Source organism: Dermacentor variabilis, unplaced genomic scaffold (assembly GCF_050947875.1).
Source record: "Dermacentor variabilis isolate Ectoservices unplaced genomic scaffold, ASM5094787v1 scaffold_13, whole genome shotgun sequence".
Taxonomy (NCBI): domain Eukaryota; kingdom Metazoa; phylum Arthropoda; class Arachnida; order Ixodida; family Ixodidae; genus Dermacentor; species Dermacentor variabilis.
The window spans coordinates 29,649,259-29,664,567 of record NW_027460291.1 but is presented as its reverse complement, the minus strand read 5'-3'; the positions used below and the strand labels follow the sequence as shown (position 1 = coordinate 29,664,567).

General features: G+C 48.7%; 1 protein-coding gene and 1 pseudogene across 4 annotated transcripts in view; one reads left to right on the top strand and one right to left on the bottom strand.

Annotated features, from left to right (window-relative positions):
* Positions 1 to 15,309, top strand: part of LOC142566835 (putative phospholipase B-like 2) — a 190,982-nt gene that overhangs the window by 70,960 nt on the left and 104,713 nt on the right. For all 4 annotated transcript variants that reach the window (XM_075677732.1, XM_075677731.1, XM_075677729.1 and 1 more), the window contains one exon: positions 1,712 to 1,869. In XM_075677732.1, the coding sequence (XP_075533847.1) occupies positions 1,712 to 1,869 (158 nt within the window). The remainder of the gene's footprint in view (positions 1 to 1,711; positions 1,870 to 15,309) is intronic.
* LOC142566898 (U2 spliceosomal RNA) lies at positions 7,681 to 7,860 on the bottom strand (annotated as a pseudogene).

The window sequence follows — 15,309 nt, the reverse complement described above, 5'->3', positions numbered from 1 at the left end:
AGCTGCGACATAAATTGTTAACTGGTTTCTACACTGATGTTCACGAAAGGGAAAACTGTCATCCACCCCCGAATGTAGCTCGAAACGAACAAACTGAGCCCATAAGGATTTCTCAGAAAGAAAGGTTTGCAGTTGAGGAAAAATTTCTCTTGGTTTGGGATTCGAACACAACACCAGCACTTTCCTGGGGCGGTCGCTCCACCATCTGTGTCACCCAGGTGACTGCCAGATCGCAGCACGAATTAATTGACAACTCGAAGCCCAGGGATGCTTAATGGGGGAAATTAGTTCTGCGGAAGCCCACTAGAGGGAGGAAAAATCATGAAAGGACAAAACTGTCATCTACCCGAATGTAGCACAAAGCTACGAAGGAAACAAAAACGGGTTTCTCAGAAGGAAAGCATCCCAGTAGAAGAACAATTCGTACTGGTCCGGTATCCAATTAAAAGACCAGCGCCCTTCCGGGGCGGTCGCTCTACTATGTGAACTAACCAGGAGGATAGCAGATCGAAGCATGTGGGCGAATTAATCGCCAACATGAAGGAAGCACAGGGGCGCTAAATATGGCAAATTATTTCTGCCGAAGCCCGCAAGGTGGACGAGGGTTCATTAGAGGTAAAATTGTCATTTCACCCGAATGTACAGAGGAAATCGAAATCTGAGGTCTCCTTTGCAGCTTCGTGTTCTTTGCATTTTACTTTATATTTGACTTAACATTTTCACTTTACTTTTTACGTTAGATTTTACATTTACACATCGCTTTACATTTTACACTTCTTTCTACATGTTCTGTTGCCATATATTCAAGTGTGATTTGTCAGAGGTCCTTAGTAGATATTGTGAATTACTTGCAAATACCGGGACTACAGAGCCGTATTACGGACATGGTCCATCGCGGCATATTTGAAAGATATGGGGAAACGGGGCCAATTTTCCCGATATGAAAATGAATTGCATTTAATGGCCCTCCGAAAACGTCTAGTCCGGCAGCAGGTTGTTCAAATTTCGATGGGGTGCTGTGCTGGCGCCTGTACTGCAGTGAGGACCACGTTCTCAGCGTCTGTGCTGACGCGCATCCCAGCGTACACAAGCATGACGATCTCTACTAGAATGAACAAGCAGGCCGTACCGAATATACCCGACGAAAAGGGTCTGGTACAGCCGGAATAGGAAATGAGACAGGCACCACATCATACCGGCCAGAAAGCGATATATTTCAGTAAGTGCAGGTAATTTTTTATTACCATGGTAACATACTTTCACCATAACATTCCACGGTAAGAGACAAGGCCGAGGCATCCGTGGCGGGTCTCACAGCAACGAAATTACATTGCCATCGAGAGTAATTGGACAGCGACACATAGGCTTCCGTGTTAGACAGGTCATGTATCGCACAGAGCGTATAAATGGTGGTCTAGTAGAGAAACCAAGTGGGTGCCTGGGGAATCGAAACGCCAATCAGGGATAAGGTTATGTGATGAAATTTGCAAATATACAGGCACGCGATAGACGCACTTGTCGCAAGACTGGTGCACTTGGAGATCTGTATGTGCGCTCATCGTTCTCAAGTGGACGTAAAATAGGTGGATGATGACCGTTTCAAGAAAAAAATTATGCTGTGCCGCTAGATATTAGCATTAGCTCGGATATTCACCGCCGCTAAGAAATCAGTGCGTGCTGCCTTCATTCGTCCTTATCTCGTCCATGGCAGGCACTCATGTCGACGGGCATCGAGGTCCACAACAACTCACTTTACCGCTTCGTCACACCAAATTGCGTGTTCGAGTTCGTGCGTGCCATTGTCGCCAACCGACTAGCCACGTCGGCCAAGGACTGGATGGACATTTACAGCAAGAACCCCAGCGGCACGTAAGCACGCTACTACTGCACGCCCTCCACATGAAAGATTACGCATTTTCTTTTGCATTTGAGCGACTGAAGTGCTGCAGCAGTTCTGCACCATACAGTTACGCCACGCAAAAAGAAAAAACGCCTGCGTCAGCATCGTCTTTTCGCACTATAATCAATACAGTGAACTTCAAGCAATATTTATTTATTTTAGACGAAAAGCGTATGCTCTTAAGAAGAAGCTTTAGCTCAGGCCCAACTCCGAAGCGGCCTATTCAAATACATGTAAAATGCAAAAACGTTTTTCTGAGATAACCCGTGTACCGATATTAATGAAATTTGTTGCATGTGAGAGACAAAGTTAAATTCTGGTGACTGTTGGAAGCGGAATTTCAATTTAGGTCCTGGATTTTGTTAAAATAATTTTCAATTATTCGAAAGTATGAAAAAAATAGAAGCACGAAGTTTACAAATTCATAGCTCCGCATCAAAAGCAGATATCACGGTTCTGTAAACGGAATCCATTAGACCATTAAAAGCGGACAAATTCTATTTGTCATTTTACAGCTTACGTGAATTTGTTACGTTGTGTACGAAGGTTCTGCAAAAGCTGCATTTACATATTACTAATATTTTTTAGATTCATTTGTAACATATCAGGTTTATCCGCTTTAGATGTACTATTAGATGCAATTCACAGAATTATATTATCATTTTTTGTTGTTGAGTTACAGAGTTGTAAACTTCATAGTATTGTTCCTTGAAAATTTTCAGTATTTTGCCAATTTTTAATTTAAAAAATGAGGACCTAAGTCAAGAGTTCGAAACCAAAAATCAATATATTTTAAGTTTTCTTTTAAATGCAACAAACCTCGTCACATTTGGTGCAGTGGTGGCCGAGAAAAGCGAATTCTCCTTTTACATGTATTTAGATAGGAGCACCCGAGCTAAAGCTACCTCTTAATATCAATTAATATATAATGCTGGTTTCTGAGAAGGCTAAAGGATGTGTATATACCAACTGCTAAGATCGGTAGTTCATCGTCTCCCATTCACGTTATATGAAACCTGCTTTCGTTTCATCTGGTGTGGATTATCCTCAAAAATTAAATGTGTCATACTGAAACACCAGCCACCTACTTGTCTCAAGCTAAGCATTGAATGGAAGCAAACAACTTTCTCTTTTGCTGTTATGGCTAATATAAATCGCTTTTCTAGAGTGCTTTTTATTATTACGTAAGAAAATGCACCTCCCCACACTCTTGGCTACCTACTTTTGTTCAATTTTCGTATTTATGTTTCGCTTGTATATTGCTGCAGTATTGTGCTCTGTTACAGGTATAGCTCTATACTGCGATGGGCTGCATTATTGTTATAGTTCCTTCTTAAATTACGGCCCTTCCTTGTGTTTCACATCTCTACGCCTTACCTTCGTATGAAGCAAATAAATGTTACTACACGGATAAAGACTTGAACGATCGAGTTCTTAAATTGTTCTAGCTGAAACAATCCCGTAAACTGAGGAAATATGAGGGCGCGAAGAACTTGCGTATATCAAAAGATGCCTTCTGTTAAGGTCTAGCAATTTTTTGTTTTAATATTTGCTGCTCTCTCCCCACAGTAACTATTTATCGATAAGTCGTGGAAATAAATTCAATAATGTGCGGTAGTATTTATCTATGAAACTTTTCACGTTCAAGAATACCATTGCTATGGGATATGAATGAGAAATGCCTCATGTCGTATTTTACTATTTGCTTGCTTATGTCAGATTAATTCCTCTGTACTGCAACTACTTTGGCGTCTGACGGCCATGGTTTATTCCAAGTGCTATAGTCGCTATAAGGTGCTCCTGCTGAAAACACCTCCAAGTCATGGAGACTTTGCACATGAAGTGGTGAATTATAAAACCTTAACGAAGTATTCATTTGCGCTTGATATTAGAACATGAAACTCCAGCTATCGTCATCAGCCGATTTTTATTCGCCACCATTTCTTTAGCCCTCATCATATCTTCTCGCACAAAGCTCGGACAACAATGCGCAGTTTCCAGCATGCTGATCTTGCAAAATACCCAATCCTGAAAAATCATGAACAAACTGAGAACAAGGTAAATGCGGGTAAATGCCAACGGGTAAATGCCAAGGTAAATGCCAACGTTTGGTCAAGTGGACTTCTCATTTTCAAGGCGACATACGCTTTCCTCGGCACAGCATCCATATGTAGGGTTCTTGTATAGGGGAGAGGGGATAATGCGGGTGAGCGAGGCAAAGAACATGGGCTTGTTAGCGGCGAGGGTGTAGAATTGAAAAGGAAGGTGTGCTATTAGGTATACTTTGTGGCGCAAAATACATTTCTTGAAAAGGGACAGAAGAAAGGGAGATCCCTTTTCAAGAAATGTATTTTGCGCCACAAAGTCTACCTAGGAAATCTAAGCACCAACTTGCCCAAGAAGAAGTCCTTTTGTGTGCTATTAAACGCCGGTGGAGAAAGGTAAGGTAGCACTTTGGGGGGGATCAGCCAGCCATGTGCTTTTTTTTTTTCGTGCAAGAGGTCTAGACGACAGGAGGGGGCGGACGATTATCTGCTCCGCTGGAGGTTACTGAGCTATCGTCTCTCTGAAAGAGAGAGTAAAAGAAGCGGCAGAAAATGGTGCTCGTGGAAAAATAACACTAAAATGAAATATATATATAAATAAAAGGGAAAAAGAAGGGGAGGAAAAAAGGAAAAACAAAAACCTAAACAGCCCAATGAAAAATGAGTAAATGTTGTTGCCTATAGCTTGAAATGTAGCATAGCGAATAGATTCTAAAGCTCCCTTGAAACATTTATGCCCATTGGTTGCAGTGTCTTGGACTTGTGGATGGGGCATAATTTTCTGTATTTTCGTGCAGAACGGAAATTTGACTGTAGGATGTAGAGTTCATGTTCGTCAAAGTTATGACCTGGTTGGTTAAAATGCTCGGCGACGGCTTTGAGAAACTTTTTGGCTGTGTCCACGCGGCGTCCGCTTAACTTCTTTCCGCACGGCGCTGTGAAAGAAGGGAAGTTTCTTGGCCCATTATGTCTCTCTTCTACCTTTGACCTACTGGGATAGTGGCCTATCTCCAAGAGTGCGTACGAGCGAGTATTACCAAGGATCCGCATCCACATCTACATTGGCTGCCACTCACCACGGTAGCACAGTGGCTATGGCGTAGTGCTGCTATGCTCGAGATCGCGCGTTAGATAATGGCGGCGGCAGCCGCATTCCGATGAAAGCGTAATGAAGAAGCATCAGGTGCCGTATTTTGTAACGGTTCGCTTTGGAACCGGTTTGGTCTGGCTGTTACGTCAAGGTGACGTCACTCGCAGAAAGAGTGTAATGTCGCGATGCGTGGGAGACCAATGAACGAGCGGCGTTTTGTCGCAAGGTCACGTCATGATTTTGGTTTCTACTTTGGGGCCGACATTGTAATTGATGGATGTTGCTATTTCGGTAAAAAAAAATATTGCTTTGTATACAACATTTGTACATATAATTTCCAGTTATAACTGAGCTTCCGACGCAGACAGCTTGTCGTTTAAATTTAGCTGAGTTGCTTTATTTATTTATTTTTTGTCGCTAGGTTGTGCGCCATACGTTAAGAAATCAAAGGGTTTCTCTGTGTGTAGGCCGTGGCTCTAATAGGGTTTCGTTTAGCTGTGGCTGAACTGCTTAGGATGGATGATTCCGATGAGAGTTCCCTCCACACATCCCACAGCTTCCAGATTCTTGCCGCGGTCGAGGAAGCGTTCTTGATTGCGGCTTTCTCCTGCAGCGTGTAGAGAAATCTGACACCCCTTTTTCTTTTCCCTCAACCGTAATGACCCTACCGACGGCGGTAATGATGCGATTGACTGACGGTTGCGACAACCGGATAGCTTCTACATTCCAGACGCGCTGCTGAAAACAACCTGTAGCAAAAAAAACAAAAAAAAACGAACCGTAGTGCGCACAGCACTTAGGTAGCAGTGTCAACGCTACTAAATCTTGTGGTCCGTGATATTCCGGCTCGTCACAAATCTATTGCATTCGGGGTGCCTAATTACCTCCTTCGGAACTTGCCTTCGCTCACGTCGTACGCGTCGTAGCGCTGTCTCTCGTCAAGTCGTTGTCTTAGGCCAACGCTTGCCCGCAACACAACCAAAGAAGCCACTATTGGCGTCCCTCTCGTCACGCCGGCCAGCGCGAGACTAGCAGATGGCCACGGTTGCGCTAGCAACTATGAAGGTTATACTCGCCACCGCGTGCGACCACACAGGTTCTGTGGGGGTCACAACCTGTGTGACGACAACAAGATTTGTTGTCACGCCCACCAGGGATGACGACAACGAAGCGTCGACCAATGACATTCGTGAGAGCCAACCGGTTCAAAAGCGAACGGTTACAGAATTCGGTCCCATATTTCGCACGGACGAACTACGACAGAAATTAGGTGTTTTAGCTTGTCCACAAACACTATACATTAAGTCAGCAAAAATTTTATTTTCAAGCAGTAAAATTCACTTCGAGCATGTCAAATTTGACGAACGGCTCCTCGATGTCTTCATCATCTTGAGGTTCTTTAGTTCCTGTGCAAAGTTGACTATACTGAGCTGCAAATATACCGTGAAGGTGCAGCACTGTCTTAGATACTGTCACAGCATTTTATATTTGGACAGTTATATTTACATGAACTGCGTATATTCCATACACTATCCCTAGATGCTAGAATGAGTTAGAAATGTGACTCGCGTGCAGCGACCACCCTTGCGAAGCTGAGTTTTATATTTGATTTAGCACGAGAAAAGCTTCGAAATGAACTTTGGACTGATATTCAAGCGCGCCTGCGAGCATATGAAATAAAATTAACACAGGATCTTTTACATGTCGAGACCATGACATAATTATGAGTCCCACCGTAGGGCGGCTCCGGATGGGTTATGACCACGTGCGGTTTTTTGCCGTGCACGCAATGCACAGTACTCGGGCGTTGCTGCATTTTGCCCCCATCGAAGTGCGGAAGCCGCGGCGAGGCATTGATCCCGCACCCTGGGCTAGCAGCGCGAAGCCATAGCCACTAAGAAACCACGGTGGGTAATCTACAAATTTTGTCGCTGACAGAGAAATGGAAACATCCTCTGTAATAGAGCTTGCGTAGGAACTCACAACAGTGACACCTGTTCTGCCCGATGGCGGCATTGAGCGGATAACTGTGCCGGATTTTTCACAAAATGCGTTCAAAATCCCTGACAATTAGGGAAGCTGAGGTAACTAAATAATTTCCTTTAGGTTACTTTTACCACAGAGGCACACATTTGAAAATCATTGGATGTAGTGATTACACAAATATTTATGTAAATTAGATTATTAACTTTCCAGACCAATGTGGTTGGTCCTAATGCAAGGCTTCCAGCGGGCCATCCGAGAAGCTAATTACCCTTGCTAGAAAGAAAAGAAATTGACGCCGCTAATTTTTATAACCTTATCAATTCGGGCTGATTTACAAAGGAAAGAGCAGCTGAACAGCCGAAAAGCGCCACTGTCATGCCCTTAGTAGACGTCCATCCATGAGTGACGTCACTGCTTGCACCTCGCCATCGATCGACCATCAAGTGGCCGTGCTTATCAAGCCATGATCGCGCTCAATACACAGCCCGGTCTTATAGCTTGCCAGGCAGCGGCAGGCGTAGTCGGATACGTATCGCAGGCGATGCCAGCCAGGGACTCTATTCTGCATATTGCGTCATTTTAGAGCGCAGCTTTATAAGGCTAGGCTCTTGGGAAAAATGCGTGCGTCTAGCGAGCCGTGTAGATCGAGAATTTCTCCCCATACGTGGGCCGATCCCGAAGACAGTGCAATGCCGGGCCGACCCGTGGCCGAGGAGAAGTAAACTTTAACAACTCCGCAAACTTGCAAAAGTGCGTTTATTATCTTAGGTCCAAATACAACCCATATCAGATATTAAGCTGATAAGAACAGATACTGCAGATTGACCCGTGTCGGTCATGTCTACCTTCGCACCGCCCTCTCTTTGTCGGCGTTCCAAGCGCTTCCGTGTCTCCTTTTCTCCCTCTCTCCCGTGGTTGAGAGGGGAAGGAAAGGAAACCGCGCAGGTGGCCCCGATCCCGCAAACTTCGAACGTTTCACCGGAGCATGGCCAGGTAGCAGAGGCAATCTGTGGGGAACCAATTTTGTGTGGCCTGTGTTGCGTGTGACCGCATGTGGTTTTCGAGTGATCTCACAACCATTACTGCACTGCGGGACGTCGAGCAACGCACCATCGGCTTAGCTACGGTGAAGCAGAGTGTGTCCTCGGAATGCGGTGAGTTGAGATGCGTGTCTGTTCTAGGTGCCGGGATTCATAAGTAAAAGATGTGCCGCGGTTCGCAACAATACATGGACATGTAATCAGACGGGACCTCATCATCGCCCGAAGTTCAACATCGTGGTGAAGCGACTAGACACACTGCGTCTTCCATTTATGTGCATGCGGCGTTTGACGCACAGCAGTAGACAGTTTGCCATTAAGGGGCCCACATACACAGCTTCGCCTTTGAGGCTAATACACGCCTTTGCTCTCTGTCACTTCACTGATGTGGCTGGATTATTCAAATGGAAGCAGGCAGAACTTAACAAACCTAACTTGATGCTTACGAAGCTCGTTAATGTAGCCCTAGGGATACCCAGTAACGCTGCAACCGACAAACTCATGAGTCTAGGGGTGCACAACGCGTTGGAAGAAATTGCGGAGGCCCAACGTCTAGCGCAACACGAAAGATTGACACAATCACGAGCACGCAAGAACATATTACAGGCAATAGGTGCAGAACTGAATACATCAAGGAGCCCCAATAGAGGCTGAAGTAGAATTAAGGACTGACGTTAGGAACAAGATCAGAACCAACTCTCTCCCCAGAAACATGCATCCAGAATATTGACACGTGTACGTATCTTCATCGGGCGACCACGTTTCGCCGCCTAACAAATGTAATCGCACAGCGTGGGACGCGCATGTATGTATCCGAAGTTTCTGGAAAGTTATCGATGCTTCTACCCGGATGTCTGTTGTCGCCGAACCTTGTGTTATCTGATTTCATCGCGTGACGCGAATGGTGTAGAACTTTGCGGAAGACACGCGGGTCTGAATGATTAGTCTGGAAAATTCGATGACTGCTGTATAAAAGCCGACGCGCTTGACCCGCTGATCAGATTTCCGACGATCGCCGACTGTGTTCGCCGCTATTGTTGTGCTATAAGTGTAGCCTGTTTTTGTGGGCACAGGTTCGCCCAATAAAAGTTAGTTTTGTCTTTCACAGTATTGCTACTGTGTCCTTCAACGTCCCCACCCCGTGACATCTGGTGGAGGTGCTTTTCGTTCATGTACCGGACGGACCCGATAAGCCGTGATCCAAGCCCGGACCGCGGAGAGAACACCAACGTAGTCCCGGAGCATCGAGCAAGCCGCCGTCTTCAACAGCTACCCCCGGAGCACGGACTTCTACCTGAGAAGACCAAGCAGACTGTGACCAAGGCAACCCTAATGGCAGCCCCAGCGCCCCCCATCGTGCTGCAGCAGCCCAGGGAACCTCCGACGTTCCGCGGTTCAACATTCGAGGACCCGGAAACCTGGCTCGAGACGTATGAGAGGGTCGCCGCATTTAACAGCTGGGTCAGCGACGACAAACTGCGACATGTCTTCTTCGCATTGGAAGACACTGCCAAGACATGGTTCGAGAATCGAGAAGCCACCTTAACGACGTGGGACCTGTTCCGAAGCGGTTTCTTGCAACCATTTACAAGCATGGTGCGAAAAGAGCGAGCCCAAGCTTTACTAGAAACCAGAGCGCAGTTGCCAAATGAGACAATCGCGATCTTCACGGAGGAGATGGCCCGTCTTTTCCGGCACGCCGACCCGGAAATGTCAGAGGAGAAAAAAGTCCGCTTCCTGATGCGGGGCGTCAAGCAAGAACTTTTCGCCGTACTAATTCGCAACCCACCGAAGACTGTGGCTGAGTTTTCTGCAGAGGCATCTGTGATCGAGAAAACTCTGGAGATGCGCACCCGGCAATATAACCGCCAGGGGCTCACGCCGCAGTACGCCATACAAGGACTGGGTTCGGACGACCTTCAAGAGACCATCAGGGCCATCGTGCGCGAAGAACAGCGCAAGGTCCTGCCTTCGTCGGAGCCTCAAGTAGCTTCGATTGCTGACATCGTGAAAGATGAGGTTCAGCGATCCCTTGGGGTTCCTGAGGTGCAACCTCAATTAACGCAGCCCCAGCCAGAAGTAATGACCTACGCCGGCGTCGCACGCCGTCAAGGCCCCCCTCCGCGACCGCGCCAGGGCACTGTCACGCCACCGTTCCGTCGTCCGCCGCCGCCGCCACCAGCACGACCACCGGTCGCCCAGCGCACCTACGCAAGGAAGACGGACATTTGCAGCGCCCCCGACCACCACCCGCTCTGCTATCACTGTGGAGAAGCCGGCCATGTGTACCGCCGATGCCCATACCGCGACTTGGGACTGAGAGGGTTCGCCGTCAACGCGCCGCGTCCACAGCTTGGAGAGCGCCCACGTGACATCGCCGACTACCTCGCCGCTACTCAGTGGAGCTCTCGACGACTGTCGCGTTCGCCATCACCAGGCCGCTACCTGTCGCCGCAGCGCCTACCATAGACTGGCCCAGCCCGGGGCCGGTCAGCGAGCCCATATCCGGAAAACTAAAAGCAGCAACCGATGGAGGTGCGGTTGCTGTTCTTCGAACTGACGAAGATCCTCCGCCGCCGACGAAGACGCCGAAGAAACTACCTCGGCGACATAACGACACGCCGCCGTCCCGACGAAGTGTGAAAGCAAAGAATATGACGACGAAAGACGACCTGACGACGTCCCATACCAGCCACAGGTCAAAGCGACACAGCCGTGATCCGACACCCAAGACCTAACTGTAACGCAAGACAAAGAACCAGCGACCTCGACGTGCTTCCCGACGGACACGCAGCCACCGCCTTAGTCGACACAGGCGCTGATTACTCTTTCATGAGCGGACACATCGCCGCCCAGTTGAAGAAGGTTAAGACTGCATGGGAAGGCCTTCAAATTCGGACCGCTGGAGGACACCTGATTACGCCGACTGGAATCTCCACGGCGACAATTACCGTTCATGACCTGACTTACCCTGCCACCTTCGTTATCCTCCAACAGTGTTCACGCGACGTCATTCTCGGCATGGACTCGTCATCGACTTGAAGTCGAAATCGATAACCCTGTCTGAAGATCAAGCGATACCGCCGGCGAGCTCTCGTAGGCATCATGCCTTAAGCGTGCTCGAAAGTCAAGTCAGCATCCCCCCTCGCTCCAGCATTGTCATTTCCGTCGGCACCAAAACACCTGCCGACGTACAAGGCGTCATCGAGGGTGACCAACGTCTACTGCTAGGCCGAGAAATTTGCGTTGCAAGAGGGATCGCTCGACTCCATAGAGGGAAAACGGAAGTGATGCTAACCAACTTCAACCCGCCGTGGTTGCTCAGTGGCTATGGTGTTGGGCTGCTGAGCACGAGGTCGCGGGATCGAATCCCGGCCACGGCGGCCGCATTTCGATGGGGGCGAAATGCGAAAACACCCGTGTGCTTAGATTTAGGTGCACGTTAAAGAACCCCAGGTGGTCAAAATTTCCGGAGTCCTCCACTACGGCGTGCCTCATAATCAGAAAGTGGTTTTGGCACGTAAAACCCCAAATATTATTATTATTATTATTACTAACCAACTTCAGCCAAAAGTTCAAGCACATCAGCAAAGGCACGACAATTGCGTACATCGAGGAAATTGTGGAAACGAGCAATGCCTTTGTCCTCTCAGATTCTGCCGAATCTACTCCGCCGGCCATAGTCCCTGAACCAGACTTCGACGTAAATCCAAGTCTCCCCATGAGCAAGCAACAAAAGCTCAGATGACTTATCCGACGATACAAGGACTGCTTTTCGACTTCATCGAAGATTCGACAGAAACCAGTTGCAAAGCATCGCGTAATAACCGAAGAGTGAGCTCAACCACTCCGCCAGAGCCCTTACCGAGTTTCGACGCGAGAACGTGAACGTGAACGTGAACGTGAACGTGGCAACAAGTCGACGAAATGTTCCGCGATGACATCATCCAGCCGTCGAAAAGACCGTGGGCATCACCTGTTGTCCTGGTGAAGAAAAAGGACGGAACCCTACGTTTCTGCGTCGATTATCGTCGTCAGAACAAGATCACGAAGAAGGACGTATACCCCCTCCCACGAATAGACGACGCATTGGATCGGCTCTGCAACGCTAAATACTTCTTGTCGATGGACCTCAAGTCTGGCTACTGGCAAATAGAAGTCGACAAAAGAGATCGCGAAAAGACCGCCTTCATCACTCCAGACGGCGTCTACGAGTTCAAGGTTATGCCGCTCGGACTGTGCTCGGCGCCTGCAACGTTCCAGCGCGTCATGGACATGGTTTTAGCAGGATTAAAGTGGCAGACTTGTCTCGTTTACTTGGATGATGTAGTCATCTTCGCCGGAAATTTCGGCGATCACCTTAGGCAGCTTGCAACAGTACTAGAGGCCAATAAATCATCAGGACTCACTCTGAAGCCAGAAAAGCGCCGCTTCGCGTGCGACGAGCTTCTGTTCCTAGGCCACATCTTCAGCAAAGCCGGAGTACTCTCCGACCCGCAGAAAACAGCTGCCATCGCAAAGTTCCCGCCGCCCATCGACAAGAAGGCAGTGCGTAGATTCCTTGGCACGTGTGCCCACTACAGGCGCTTTGTCAAGGACTTTTCACGCATCGCTGAGCGGCTAACACACTTAACCAAATCTGATGTCGAGTTCAAGTGGAAAACGCCACAGGCCGACGCATTTCAAGAACTCGAACGACGCATGCAGTCGCCGCCCGTACTTGCGCACTTCGATGAGCACGCCGATACCGAAATCCACACTGACGCCAGTAGCTTCGGCCTCGGTGCCGTCCTAGTCCAGAGAAAAGATGGACATGAAGACGTGATATCTTATGCTAGCCGGTCGCTGTCAAAAGCGGAAGGCAATTATTCTACGACTGAAAAGGAATGCCTCGCCATCATTTGGGCTACAGCAAAATTCCGCCCTTACCTATGGCAGGTCATTCAAAGTCGTCAGCGACCATCACGCGTTGTGTTGGCTAGCTAACTTAAAGGACCCTTCAGGACGGCTGGCGAGGTGAAGCCTCAGACTGCAAGAATACGACGTCACGGTGATCTACAAGTGCGGACGAAAACACTCAGACGCCGACTGCCTATCACGCGCCCCCATCGATCCCCCGCCGGAAGACGACGAGGATGACGTCGCCTTCCTCGGAACCATAAGCGCGGAAGACTTCGCTGATCAGCAACGGGCAGACCCGGAGCCAAAAGGCCTCGTCGAGTATTTGGAAGGGGAGACCGACGTTGTCCCTAGGGCATTTCAGCGCGGATTATCTTCGTTCACGCTTCAAAACAATGTACTCCTGAAGAAGAACATCTCACCAGTCCGCGCCAGCTACCTTCTTGTTGTTCCGTCAGCGCTACGTCCAGAAGTACTGTACGCTCTACATGACGATCCAACCGCTGGGCACCTCGGATTCTCCCCAACGCTGTCGAGGATACAGGAAAGGTATTACTGGCCGCGTCTGACCGCCACGTCGCTCGTTATGTCAAGACATGCCGAGATTGTCAGCGACGCAAGACACCACCGACAACGCCAGCAGGATTACTAAGCCGATCAAACCTCCTTGCCGACCATTTCAGGAGATCGGGATGGACTTACTGGGACCGTTTCCGACATCAACTTCCAGAAATAAATGGATCGTCGTGGCGACGGGCTATCTCACCCGCTTCGCTGAAACTAAAGCTCTACCGAAAGGCAGCGTAGCCGAAGTGGCGAAATTATTCGTCGAGAACATCCTCCTGCGACATGGTGCTCCAGAAGTCCTCATCGCCAACAGAGGAACGGCTTTTACAGCAGAGCTCACCAAGCCATGCTGCAATACAGCCACACAAGCCACAGGAGGACAACTGCCTACCACCCGCAGACGAATGGTCTCACGGAGCGCCGGAACAAGACCCTCGCCGACATGCTAGCAATGTACGTCGACGTCGAACACACGACGTGGGATGCGGTCCTGCCGTACGTAACATTCGCTTACAACACGGCGGTGCAAGAAACAACCCAGATCACGCCATTTAGGCTGGTTTACGGCAGGAACCCGACGACGACTCTCGACGCCATGCTGCCGCACGTCACCGACGAAGAGAATCTTGACGTCGCGACCTTTCTCCAGCGCGCCGAAGAAGCACGACAACTCGCCCTTCTACGAATCAAGAACCAGCAGAGGACCGACAGCCGACACTATAACCTCCGACGACGCTTCGTCGAGTACGAGCCCGGCGACCGTGTTTGGGTATGGACCCCGATACGGCAACGAGGACTCAGTGAGAAACTACTGCGACGCTATTTCGGACCCTACAAGGTCATCCGACGTATTGGCGCACTGGACTATGAGGTCGTGCCAGACGGCATTTCGCATTCACAGCGGCGCCGCGCACGATCTGAAGTGGTCCACGTGGTGCGCCTTAAACCCTTTTATGGACGCTGACGAACTTCCTTATTTTGTTTTCTTTGCTACGAGTGCTTTTCTTTATTTCGTTTGTTTGCAGCATCGGGTCGATGCTATTTAAGAGGGGGGTATTGGCACGTGTACTTATCTTTTCGGGCGACCACGTTTCGCCGCCTAACAAATCTAATCGCACAGCGTGGGAAGCGCCTGCATGTATCCGAAGTTTCTGGAAAGTTATCGATGCTTCTATCCGAATGTCTGTTGCCGGCGAACCTTGTGTTATCTGATATCATCGCGTGACGCGAATGGTGTAGAACTTTGTGGAAGGCACGCGGGTCTGAACGATTAGTCTGGAACATTCGACGACTGCAGCATAAAAGCTGACGCGCTTGACCCTCTGATCAGATTTCCGACGATCGCCGACCGTGTTCGCCGACCGTGTTCGCCGCTATCGTTGTGATATAAGTGTAGCCTGTTTTCGTGGGCACAGGTTCGCCTAATAAAAGTTAGTTTTGTCTTTCACAGTATTGCTACTGTGTCCTTCAACGTCACCACCACGTGGCAATATAATATCGAAAGGAGAAAGGCAGGAGCTAAAGCCGTCTTGCTGGAAATAGAGCAGCAGAACCAACTGGCAGCTATAGTTGATGCTGCCTGGGTGAAAGGTAAAGAAGCATATACGGCCATTGTGTCAAATTATCAAGGAAAGGTGCAAGACGCTATCACTATTTATACCAATGACCCTATGGTGGCAGAACAAGCGGCAGTTACTTTAGCCATCAGGAGAAATAAGTGGGCCTGCATATACAGTTATTCGAAATCCGTTATAAATTGTTTTGATAAAGTCTACGTAGCTC